The sequence below is a fragment of the Capra hircus genome, chromosome 1 (assembly GCF_001704415.2).
Source record: "Capra hircus breed San Clemente chromosome 1, ASM170441v1, whole genome shotgun sequence".
Lineage (NCBI taxonomy): Eukaryota > Metazoa > Chordata > Mammalia > Artiodactyla > Bovidae > Capra > Capra hircus.
The window spans coordinates 146,073,288-146,086,080 of NC_030808.1; the positions used below are offsets into that span (position 1 = coordinate 146,073,288).

At 48.1% G+C, this 12,793-nt stretch overlaps 1 protein-coding gene, 1 long non-coding RNA gene and 1 pseudogene across 4 annotated transcripts in view; 2 read left to right on the top strand and 1 right to left on the bottom strand.

The window, feature by feature from the left end:
- On the bottom strand, positions 1,274–12,087 carry LOC108636576. Its single transcript, XR_001918473.1, has 3 exons — positions 11,311–12,087; positions 8,172–8,267; positions 1,274–2,811 (listed from the first exon to the last, which is right to left on the bottom strand). It is a non-coding gene; the product is annotated as an uncharacterized LOC108636576 (long non-coding RNA).
- LOC102169226 lies at positions 4,543–4,828 on the top strand (annotated as a pseudogene).
- Positions 12,308–12,793, top strand: part of DIP2A (disco interacting protein 2 homolog A) — a 109,749-nt gene continuing 109,263 nt past the window's right edge. For all 3 annotated transcript variants that reach the window (XM_018052503.1, XM_018052508.1, XM_018052511.1), the window contains exon 1: positions 12,308–12,637. In XM_018052503.1, the coding sequence (XP_017907992.1) occupies positions 12,547–12,637 (91 nt within the window). In that variant the 5' untranslated portion in view covers positions 12,308–12,546. The remainder of the gene's footprint in view (positions 12,638–12,793) is intronic.

A 12,793-nucleotide genomic window follows, 5' to 3' on the forward strand; every position in this document is an offset into this window, starting at 1 on the left:
AGTGTCCACTGTGACCCCAGGGCACAGTCTGCTGCAAGGCGGATGTCACGTGGGAAGGAGGAGGGACGTCCAGAGTAGCAGTAAGGTAGAAAGGGCAGTGCCCTGTATCCACACATCTTCCTTCCATCACATGGGCTGGGTTTTCTGGGCCTCACTTAGCTGGTTGGGTGACAAGCACTGTACTTCCTAAAAGATCTGAGCCCTCAACAGTCTTGTTTCTAGAGGACTTCCTTACACAGTCAAACCTGAAAGTACTGAGTACAGGAGGTGTCCCTGGAGATACCAAGTTACAGGTACAGGTTTCACTGTGCTCGTGCTGTGCCAGCCCCCAGGCTTCCCCTCATTGGCGGGGTCACTTACACCAGCCGATGCAGGAACCCCCACCCCTGCTGGTTCAGAGGGACCACTGTCACCAGCACAGCTGAGCCCATGGATGGAGCAGAGTCACGGATAGGAAGCAGTTACTCCCCCAGGGTTGTCTGACAGCAGTAAGAGGGGCACGTCCCACCTTCTGTGGCCCCAGGCTGATATATTCGGCTGCGGGAGAAATGGCCATAAGTGGGTCGGCAGAAGGGAGGCCTTCCCAGTAAGCTGAGCTGCACCTGGGTGACATCAAGGAATCCTGGGGTCATGAGCCTAGCATGTACTTTTGCTGTGAGAAGAGTTTTCTGTCAGAAGCCGTGATGGTGAGCAAGGAATTTGGGAAGTCCCTAGAGGATTCCCAGCAGAAACAGCAGGTTCATCTGCACAACAGGAGAGGACTGGGCACAGGGACTCGCAGCAGACATTCCATGGGAACCCTAGAGAGCTGTTCATGCCATAACTCTCACCTTCTCAACCTGCTTGCATCATCTTGTTCACCGCCACCTCTCCATCACCACCCAAATGTCCTGCAGTACAGTTCTGACACTACCTGGGGTCAGCATAGAGTCCCCAGGCAGCCCACACTTCTGCCTGGCCAGCTATAAGCTTGCCTGAGCATCGGACCTGCAGGTCTTTGTCCAGGTCGCACTCAAACGCAACAGCCTCTGGCTTTCTCAGTCAGTAGGCTGGAGCAGCAGCCAAGATGTGGTCACAGAAAGGTCCACATGCACCGAGCCTGGGCCTCTCTTAGTTGTGGGCTCTGCAGGGTGTCTTTGACTACTTGTCTTTCATTCTGGAACGGAAACCGTGATAGTCCACAGACCACAGATGTTTCAAAGAATTTAGCTCTCACCATCTAAGGCATCTAGGGTACTACTTCCTACTCACTCCAATTATTATGATATGATGATAATCTAAGCAAAGACCCTAAGGTAAGGCAGAGAAGTTGTCCCTGCCCACTGAGGAAAAATGACAAGGGAACCTCAGGGTAAAAGCTTTCATGATTGCACCTGGGACATGCCATCACCTCTGGACCCCATCAAAATTGCATCCCCAAAGAGCTAGAGAAGTACAAGCAATAAAACTAGATGTAAACAGCAGCCTTCCACTGAAAACCAGAAACAGTATGGTCTCAGCTCAGGTTGCTGTGACAAAATATCATAAACTGGGTGGTATATAACCAACGGAACTTTGTCTCAGAGTTCTGGAGGCTTAAAGTTCAAGATCAGGGTGCTGACAGGGTGGGTTCTGGTGAGGGCCCCTTCTGAGTTGGAGACAGCTGACTATTCCTCGTGTCGTCACATGATGGAAAGCACAGTGGGGAGCGAGTGCTCTCATGACCCTTGTAAAGGCACTAACCCTGTCCTGAGGGCTCCACCTCGGCCTCATCTGCCCCCCAGAGCTTCTACCTCCTGCTGCCATCCCACTGTGGGTAGGATTTCATCACAGGAGGCTTGTCCATCACCAGTGCACACAGAGCTGGCCTGACCAGACCCTGGAGGCATACATGAGTGACTCAGCAGGTGGTCAGACTCGTGGTGGTGAATCTTCCTCCTACCTCATGTCTCTTCAGGCTGCATCTGTGGTTTCAGGGTACATTCCCTGTGACCAGCTGGCAGAACAGAAGGAAGCACAGGTTTGTTGTGCAGATGGATCTGCAAGAGTGCTAGCCTCAACCAAAAGTAGACAGTTGTCACACACATCCAGCTTGGGGCTGTGGAAGATTTCCTATCAACCAACTTTGGATGGTGCATCGTGGTCCATTGTGTATAGAAAGAGCACTGACCTGAGCTCCTGATTCATAAGTTTTCCCTGAGTAGTTGATGGTCCAGCTGGTTAACACTTGACAGAGAAAAGATTGCCAAGTGGTACCAAGGATGTCTACAAGGCAGTAAGGAGACCTGCCTCCCATAAGACCCACTGTGGAAGTGCAGAAGGTGGACAAGATGACTTGCCTGTGGGTGTCATTCAGCTTCTTTCTTCAAGTGGCAGCAACCAGACCTCTCACCAAGGCCTCCTGGCTTCTTCCTGGCATTCTTCTCAATGCTTGAACTGCCAACAGCAGAGGCCAATGCTGAGCCCTTCATGTGGTGAGCTGGTTCCCACCATCACGGAGGAGGCAGTGATTGGTTCCACCAGGAACAGACACAATTCAAGTGTGGCTTCGGCTCCCCTGTCTGCAGTACATCTGCTGACACCACTATCTGTGGACCTGGAGATGTTTTACTCGTCACTGTAGTTCTACATGACACTGCCCCTTAGAAGCAAGCATACTTTAAAGCAATGAAAGTGCAGGATGAACTCGCACATAGACTCCACTGGTGTAACATGTTGTAGGAGGTCACCAAGAAGACATGACTGCTGGTTGACCTGTGAGTTGGCCCTGGGCTGTCAGAGCTGTGCATTCCGCTTGCCTTCTCCACACTAGAAGCTGCCCCAAGGGCACAGCTGGGGAGAGCAAGGTGGTGGTGAGACCATATGAAGGTGTGCATGACTGAACCCAGTTCAGGCATCCATATAAGCTCTTAACGTTCTGGTGGATGCACCTAATACCAAAACCAGACAAAGATGCCACACAAAAAAAGAAAACTACAGGCCAATATCACTGATGAACATAGATACAAAAATCCTCAACAAAATTCTAGCAAACAGAATCAAACAACATATTAAAAAGATCATACACCATGACCAAGTGAGCTTTATCCCAGGGATGCAAGGATTATTCAATATTTTCAAATCAACCAATGTGATATACCACATTAACAAATCGAAAGATAAAAACCATATGATTATCTCAATAGATGCAGAGAAAGCCTTTGACAAAATTCAACATCCATTTATGATAAAAAACCCTCCAGAAAGCAGGCATAGAAGGAACATACCGCAACATAATAAAAGCCATATGTGAGAAACCCACAGCAAACAGTATTCTCAATGGTGAAAAACTGAAAGCATTTCCCCTAAAGTCAGGAACAAGACAAGGGTGCCCACTCTCACCACTACTCTTCAAGATAGTTTTGGAAGTTTTAGCCACAGCAATCAGAGAAGAAAAAGGAATAAAAGGAATTCAGATTGGAAAAGAAGAAGTAAAATCCTCACTGTTTGAAGATGATGTGATCCTCTATGTAGAAAACCCTAAAGACACTACCAGAAAATTACTAGAGCTAATCAATGAATATAGTATAGTTTCAAGATATAAAATTAACACACAGAAATCCCTTGCATTTCTATATACTAGCAATAAGAAAACAGAGAAGAAAACAATTCCATTCACCATTGCAATGAAAAGAATAAAATACTTAGGAATAAATCTACCTAAAGAAACAAAAGACCTGTATATAGAAAACTATAAAACACTGATGAAAGAAATCAAAGATGACACAAATAGATGGAGAAATATACCATGTTCATGCATCGGAAGAATCAATATAGTGAAAATGAGTATACTACCCAAAGTAATCTATAGATTCAATGCAATCCCTATCAAGCTACCAATGGTATTTTTCACAGAATTAGAACAAATAATTTCACAATTTGTATGGAAATACAAAAAACCTCAAATAGCCAAGGCAATCTTGAGAAGAACAGAACTGGAGGAATCAACCTGCCTGACTTCAGACTATACTACAAAGCTACAGTCATCAAGACAATATGGTACTGGCACAAAGACGGAAATACAGATCAATGGAACAAAATAGCCCAGAGATAAATCCACACACCTATGGACCTCTTGTCTTTGACAAAGGAGGCAAGAATATACAATGGAGAAAAGACAAATCTCTTTAACAAGTGGTGCAGGGAAAACTGGTCAACCACTTGTAAAAGAATGAAACTAGAACACTTTCTAACACCATACACAAAACTAAACTCAAAATGAATTAAAGATCTAAACGTAAAACCAGAAACCATAAAACTCCTAGAGGAAAACATAGGCAAAACTCTCTGACATAAATCACAGCAGGATCCTCCATGACTCACTTCTCAGAGTAATGGAAATGAAAGCAAAAGTAAACAAATGGGACCTAATTAAACTTAAAAGCTTTTGCACAATGAAGGAAACTATAAGCAAGTTGAAAAGACAGCCTTCAGAATGGGGGAAAATAATAGCAAATGAAGCAACTGATAAGAATAAATCTCAAGGGTAGGATCGAGGGGCAGCAGCATATGGTGAAGGACATAGGCCGTAGAGTTTGAACCCTTTGAAAGACTGAAATCATGGCAGGTCCAGAAGCTGATGCCCAGTTCCATTTCACTGGTATCAAAAAATATTTCAACTCTTACACTCTCACATGGAGAATGAATTGTGTGCTGGCCACATACGGAAGTATTGCTTTGATAGTCTTATACTTCAAGTTAAGGTCTAAAAAAACTCCAGCTGTGAAAGCAACATAAACAGATTCTGAACTGTACATTATCTGTTAAGTTCCCATGCCTGAAGAAGCTAATGTCAGCTTATCATGTGATACTCAATTTGTACAATAAATTATGAACCTGGAAAAAAATAAATCTCAAAAATATACAAGCAACTTCTGCAGCTAAATTCCAGAAAAATAAATGACCCAATCAAAACATGGGCCAAAGAACTAAACAGACATTTCTCCAATGAAGACATACAGATGGCTAACAAACACATAAAAAGATGCTCAATAGCAATCATTATCAGAGAAATGCAAATCAAAACCACAATGAGGTACCATCTCATGCTGGTCAGAATGGCTGTTATCAAAAAGTCTACAAGCAATAAATGCTGGAGAGGGTGCAGAGAAAAGGGAACCCTCTTACACTGTTGGGAATGCAAACTAGTACAGCCACTATAGAGAACAGCGTGGAGACTCCTTAAAAAACTGGAAATAGAACTGCCATATGACCCAGCAATCCCACTGCTGGGCATACACATCGAGGAAACCAGGATTGAAAGAGACACGTGTACCCCAATGTTCACCACAGCACTGTTTACAATATCCAGGACATGGAAGCAACCTAGATGTCTACTGGCATATGAATGGATAAGGAAATTGTGATACATATACACAATCACATATTACTAAGCTATAAAAAAGAATGCATTTGAGTCAGTTCTAATGAGGTGGATGAAACTGGAGCCTATTAATACAGTGTGAAGTAAGCCAGAAAGAGAAACATCAATACAGAATATTAATGCATATATATGGAATTTAGAAAAATGGTAACGATGATCCTATATGCCAGGCAGCAAAAGAAAGACAGATGTAAAGGACTCTGTGGGAAAAGGCAAAGGTGGGATGATTTGAGAGAATAGCATTGAAACATGTATATTACCATATGTAAAATAGATGACCAGTGCAAGTTGAATGCATGAAGCAGGGCACTCAACGGGGCAGTAGTCTGGGAGAACTCAGGGATGGGGTGGGGAGGAAGATGGGAGGAGAGTTCACACTGAGGGGACACAGGGGCACCTGTGGCTGATTCATGTTGATATATGGCAAAACCACCACAATGTTGTAATTATCCTCCAACTAAAATAAATTAATTAATTTTTAAAAGTTAAAGACTCTGGTGGATGCAGAGAGTTATCTTCTGGCCACCCAAGACAAACCTCATCAGTTCCCTGCTTATCAAACCTGCTGCCTGCAGACCTGGAGGGTCTGCCTCTTTCTTAGATCTCTCCTTGCCCTCGTGTACAGGGACTAGTTTATGAACCAGCATTATAGATGCCATCGCTGGAAGCAGTTGCCTGGGTTGAAGAATGGAATGGCTAGCTGAAGGCTTGCTTTCAGCACCAGCTTGGAAATCAGTCTTTCAAGTTGGAGGTAATGTTGCAGACTGGTGTGTGCCTTAAACCAGTAGCGCATATACCATGCACACCCCTTACAGCCAGACTGCAGGTGCCTGAAAATCAAGAGGCAGACTCTTCCACTGCAAGTGCAAGCTGGATTCTCTAGTTTCTTGATCACAGTTAAGCAAAGGAGTACCAAGATGGCCCGTGTGGGTCACGGGTTCCACACATTCTTCCTTGAGTATAGAGCAGCCCTGCCCTCTCCACTGCCCAGATGGTGACTTCTCCTTTTGCCTCCTGGTTCCTAGATTCAGGAACCCAGGGTTCCCAGATATCATTCATCATTTACATCCAGTAGGACAGGGAGTGTTCCGTTTGGGGACCAGGACCTCTAACCCTGCAGAATCTAAACTTGGAGGACAGGAGGCAAAAGTTCTCCAGTGAACCATTGGGAGTGCTATGAAGTGGGCCACTCCTGTTTCCACCTTTGGATTTTAGACTCAGGTATCTTTCTTGTTGGGAAATGGTGCCATCCCATCTCTGCAGAATATTGCCTCCACCTTGGCGCTTCAGCTATGCCTTCAGCTGACTGTCCCAGTGCTCTGTCAGGCAGCAGATCTGTGATCGCTGCGCATCCTGCAGTGTAAAGTGCGCCCTACATTTCCTTTGCTGTAAGGTGGGATCCTGTGCTAAAGGAGCTAACACTCCATAAACCCTTGCTGGCTGACACTTGTGGACAGGAGGTCAAACCTATCTATGCAGTATGAATCTATTTCTGTGAAAACAAACTGCTAGCCCTTCCCAGATGGAAGAGTTCCAGTAGCACAAACGGCTGGTTGAACTTCGTGAAAGGAACCACACCAGGAGCTCCTCATTGGTCTCTTGCTGACAGATTAGACCAAGCGAGTGGTTGGATCAGCCCTGGGACCATAAATAGCCTCCAGCTCCATTACTTTGGTCATTCTGTCCTTGTACCCATCATGCCAGCACACAGGTTGCAAGGAATGCTGTCCAATATTAACTTTGCCAACAAAGGTCCAGATAGTCAAAACTATGGTTTTTTCCAGTAGTCATGTACAGACATGAGAGTTGGACCATAAAGAAGGCAGAGCACAAAAGAATCGATGCTTTCAAACTGTGGTGCTGGAGAAGACTATTGAGAATCCTGTGGACTGCAAGATCAAACCAGTCAATCCTAGAGGAAATCAACCCTGAATGCTCACTGGAAGGACTGATGCTGAAGCTGAAATCCAATACTTTGGCCACCTAATGTGAAGTGCCGACTCATTGGAAAAGACCCTGATGCTGGTAAAGATAGAAGGCAGAAGGAGAAGGGGATGACAAAGGATGAGATGGTTAGATGACATCACCAATTCAATGGACATGAACTTGGGTAAACTCTGGGAGATGGTGAGGGACAGGAACACCTGGTGTGCTGCAGTCCATGGGGTTGCAAAGAATCAGACACGACTTGGTGACTGAACACCACCACCAAGCCAGTCCATCCAGGAATGAGGCTCAAGATTTTCCCCCTCTGTCCACATGTCCTAAAGGCTACCCCATATGGTCATAGGTGTGAAAGGAGAAAGGGGCTCTGATACAGCAGCAGTGGGTGCCCTGTGGGTCTGGGCCACCTATCCTGCACTTACCTGTGACCCCTGAACAGTCTCATGCTCAGTCTTGAACATTTGTCTTCCACCTGGTGGTGGATTGCTGCTGGGCCAAACCACCCTGATGACCTTGTGAGTTTGGCAGAACCCCCTAACAAGGCACTGTTTTGTCTGCATGTTCACTTGGTGTCCCAAGGCCAGATGTTCCATCTCTATCAGAGCACAGAAGCACACCAAGACTTTTTTTTCCCTAAAAGAAAAATAATTCTCTGCTTCCAGGGGCACGGCAGAACCTAGGGTCCTGCTTCGTGAATCTCCTACTGAGATGTGCCAGAAACTCCACATCATATTGTTCCCCACCACCACCACCACCTGCTAGACCATATGGCTGGGGCAGCACAACTGCCTGCATTGCAGCCTTGACCAATTACAAAAACTCTTACTTTTCTGGGTTCTTCTCAAACCTGGAAGTCTTCCAAGTCACCCAGTATTTGAGCCAGAGCACTATTCATAGGTGTGGAATATGCCACTTCCAGAACCTGAAAAGAAAAGTATCTTCCTTTACTGATGGCTGAAGGTGCAAGATGCAATAATTGTCTTTGCCTTTTGAAAGGGATGCCCTAGGGCTCCACTGACCACTGGATCCCTAAAAATGTTACAAATGTAGCAGGTCTCTGAATCTTCACAGGGTTTATCTGCTACTCTCTGGAGCACCTGTATCTTAGCAAGGCCTCCAGCATCTTTGTAATATTATTGACGTAATGGAGCAGTGTGATATTCTTCAGGATGGTGAAGTCTTTGGACTACAAGAGGGCAAGAGAGGTAACATAGCCTTCGGGCAAAACTGCATCTGTGTTCCATGTGAATGTGAAATGGCCCTGATCCTTTTTTTCTGACGGGGACAGAAAAGAACACACCAAATCGGTAGCCACCTCCTGCATCTGACACAGAAACTACTATCAAGGCTGCCACTCAGTTGAGTTTGCAGTGTACTGCCATCCTCCAGGATCCAATTTCTGCAGGGATCATAGTGGTGAATTTAAGGTTTGGGGGACCATCATGCTGTGTCCTTTAGATCCTTAAAAGTGGCCCCCAGTTCTGCCACTGTCCCACCCCTAGAGACTCTATGATCTTGACTGGAACAGATCAGTTTTAGAGGTCAGTTTTCCACTTGACTTTTCAGTCAAGTTTTCCACTTGACTTTTCAAAACCAGTCAGTTTTCCATTTGACTTTTCCTGTTGTGATAGCTCTAACCCTATAGGTTAGGGACCCAACCTGAGAGTAATGTTAATTGCCAAGTACATCAATGCCAATTATTCAGTTTGGGACAGGGGAAATAATCACAAGCAGGTCCACAGAGCTGGTGGGCCTACTGTAAGCTGGACCTTGGGGAGGACTCCATTAATTATCTGGCCACTATATGCAGCCACTCTGACAGGGAAGCCGTGATGATAATGCAGATGTCTGGATATCAAAGTCAATTCAGATTTTGTGTACATCAGTCTTCAGAATGTTTGGCTACCCACTTTCCCCCTGGGTGTAGTTATCAAAGGAAATGGCTATTGGACTCTGGAAAAGGAATTCAGGATTCATTTGTGTATGTACTTGTGGTACACTGCAGGGTCCTTCTTGGCATTTGGCCACCTCTTCAGTACCACATCTGAAAACTAGCTCAGTCTAGAAACTGGCTGTGGGATCCTGATTTTTCTGTTCATCCATCCTTAACTTTTTTCTGCTGATATTTTCAACTGCCCATCTGTTTTGCCTCTAAGAATGCTGTGTTTTATTAACCATTTCTGCAACTGTCCACAGGTCAGAGTCCCCTGGCTGCCACTCAGATCTTGCCGGCCACTGTAATTTGCAGTACTGACTTCTGTCAGTTACAAGCTCCTTCCTGGCCTCTTTTCTGCTAGGATCCTATTGCATGACCCACCCACCCACCCCCGGCCCCCCCACCCCCAAATGCTGTTCTGGAGCAACCTTTCCTACTGTCAGCTGTTGCCTACAGGGGTGAGCCACCACTGACTAGTGGGAATGGCCATATGTGGGCATGCTGGCTGACACCTCTAATCTGGGCTCCAGCATCGACTGTCAGACATGTGAGTAAATGAACCTTCAGATCATTCCAACCTCCAGCCGTCAAGCTGTTCCAAGTGAAGCCCCAGATGACACAGGTCAATTCCACTATGCCCTGACCCTCAGCAACTTAGGAGAATAAATGATTCTTGTTTTAAGCCACTAAGTGTGTAGTAATTTGTTATATAGCAATTGACATAGCATCACTTTAGGAGTTTGCTACCAGTCTTTGCCTAGGTGTTAAACCCTGTATCTTGGAAGACTGGTCATAAGTCTTCTACCAACTCTACACTCCAGTTTTCTTCTGATTTCTGCAGGGCTCATGCCGGTGAATTAAGCAAGGATGCTGGGGACCACCACTCATCAAGCACACTTGTAATCCAGCCCCACAAAACTTTCCTAGCTCCTGGCAGTTGGCTGGTTCTTACAACCTGTCATGGACTAAACTGTGTCCCTGGAAAAGATGTTTAAGTCCTAACCCCCAGGTACTTGTGAATATAACCTTATTTGGAAATAGGGTCTTTACAGGCAATCAAATTAAGATGAGTATTGTAATTAGAGCAGGTAAAAATTCAATAACTGGTATTTTCAAAAACAGGGAATTTGGACACAGAAACAGAGAAACATATAGGGAGAAAGGCACGTGAACATCAAGGCAGACTGGCACAGTGCATCCACAAACCAAGTAACACCAGATTGCCAGCAAACCACCAGAAGCTAGCAGAGGAATAGAAGATCCTTCCCTCACAGCCCTGTCACTTTTCTCTAACTTCCAGACCCCAGAACTGTGAGATAAACTTCTGTTAAGCCACCCAGTCAGTGGTATTTTGTTACTGCAGCTCTAGCAAACTAATATGTTCTTTTGAGGGGAAGGGGGTTATAGTTCAGCTTAATTATACTAAGAAATAACCATAATTATATGCCTATTGTCCAACAAATTGGGGAGTGGGGGGCTAGGTTGGTAGGGAAAGGTGAGCCACATGGGCAGGCTCCAGAGGTTTAAGACAGTTGAGGGGGTAGTGTGGGATGGGGCGGGGTGAGGAAATCTTTGAGGGTATCTACCCAGATTTCCCCAAGCAGGATTCCAAACTTAGCAAAACAGAATTGTCTCGATTGGGTATTTACCATCATAGAGACTCTTGGGCCTAGTCCTTGTCTTTATTGTTTCAATGAAGGAAATGAGGATTTCTTGGCAAGCAATCAAAGAGACTCCCATCACTTTCAATGGTATATTTGTAGCCATCAGCTGTCCAATATTTTTCTGAAGAGTATATCAGTAGTATTAACGAAGACTGGAGTGGGTTGCCATGCGCACCGCCAGGGGATCTTCCCCACCCAGGAATGAAACCTGTATCTCTTATGTCTCCTGCATTGACAGGCAAGTTCTTTATCACTAGCAGCACCATTCAGATGATGCCCACTTCATCATCTTTCCTTATAGTTAATATTTCCATCATAAAAAGGTCACTAGGACATTCATTCACTTCACTGGTTCACAATCCTACCTCAACACAGGTGAATAATTAACTCTGGGGCAAGCACTGCTCATCAGAGGCCTTCTGTACTGGCCCAGTGGCCAGATAGTTCTCCTGCTGGCTCCGTCACCTGAAGGCTGTGACGTAGGAAAGTGACCCTCTGCGTACACTTGTGGGTACCCGCATCCACCACACTCCACTGATGCACCGGGCAGACACACTTCCCGCGACACTGCGCAACAGTTCCCTCTGGATCCTCCAGTGTGTGTGTGTGGGGAGAGGGGCTCAGTGCAGCTCCACTACCCAACCCCCCCAGGCTCCGCACGTCTGTAGTTCCCTCAAGTCTGTCCTCGCACTTCCCAAGGTCACCTCACCGTCTGAAATTGCGGCTGGAGCTCCTTCCAAGGCTGTTTTGAAAAGCACTTGGACTAACACACGTCATAACGGGTCTATGAAGGACGTCCTAAGGGGCCCGGGGTGTCCAGCTGGCTCCTGGGAGTTGTGAAAAGCCTCATGAGTGAGGCCCACCCATGCTGGAAGGAAAGCATGTGGACGCATTCCTCAAGAGCAGGCCCAGCGCGCCCGGAAGCCTCAACGTCCTCCATCTCAGCTGCGCCCCACCGTCCGCGCGGACTCCACACTTGTGCCCGCTGCTCGCCCGCCGAGGGGCCTGAGGAATCGCCTCGCACTGACGCCCGCCTGTGTCCAACGGCCCTAGCACCCCAACACTGAGGCGTCCGCCCTCTCAGCCGAGCCTGCGCTCCGGCCAGTCCACGATCCAAGCCTCCCGCGCAGAGCCTCTCGGGAGTGACTTTCTCTCGGCTCAGTCAATGGACGCCCAGGGCGGCTTCGCCGCGTCCTCGCGGCCAATGGCAGCGAGCGTCTGGTGTTGCTGGGCGGGGCCAGGCGCCCACTAGGCTGGCGACCCGCCGCACACGCGCGCTCCCCTGCCCTCTCTTCCCACCGCGCACGCGCGCTCCGTGCAGGGCCGGCAGGGCTGTCGGGGGCGCGCGGGGCGGTGGCGGTGGCGGCGGCGGCGGCGGTAGAGGAGCTGCTCGCGCTCGTGCCCGCGCCCGTGTCTCTGTGGAGCTGCCCGGGCCGCCCCCCTGCCCGCCGCCTTGGCTCCCCGAGGGCCGATGCGGGTCGCGGGGCTGAGGGGAGCGACGTAGCTGTCGCCCGCGCGGCCACCTGGGCTGGGCCTGGCGCGACCCCGGCCCCGACCCCGCCCGGCGCGAGGCGGCCGGACGGCAGTCCTGCTGCGGGGCCATGGCCGAGCGCGGGTGCCCGCTGGAGGCGGTGCCGCTGCCCGCTGAGGTGCGGGAGAGCCTGGCCGAGCTGGAGCTGGAGCTGTCGGAAGGTGAGCGGCCCGGAACCCGGACCCCCGCCCGGCTCTCCTCCCAGACCCCTGCCCAGGCCCCGCCCCGCCTTAATGCGACCCGGACCCCCGCCCGGCGCTCACACCCGGGACCCCGACTCCCGTCCGGCTTCCGGCGCCCGGCCGGTGGCCGCGCTT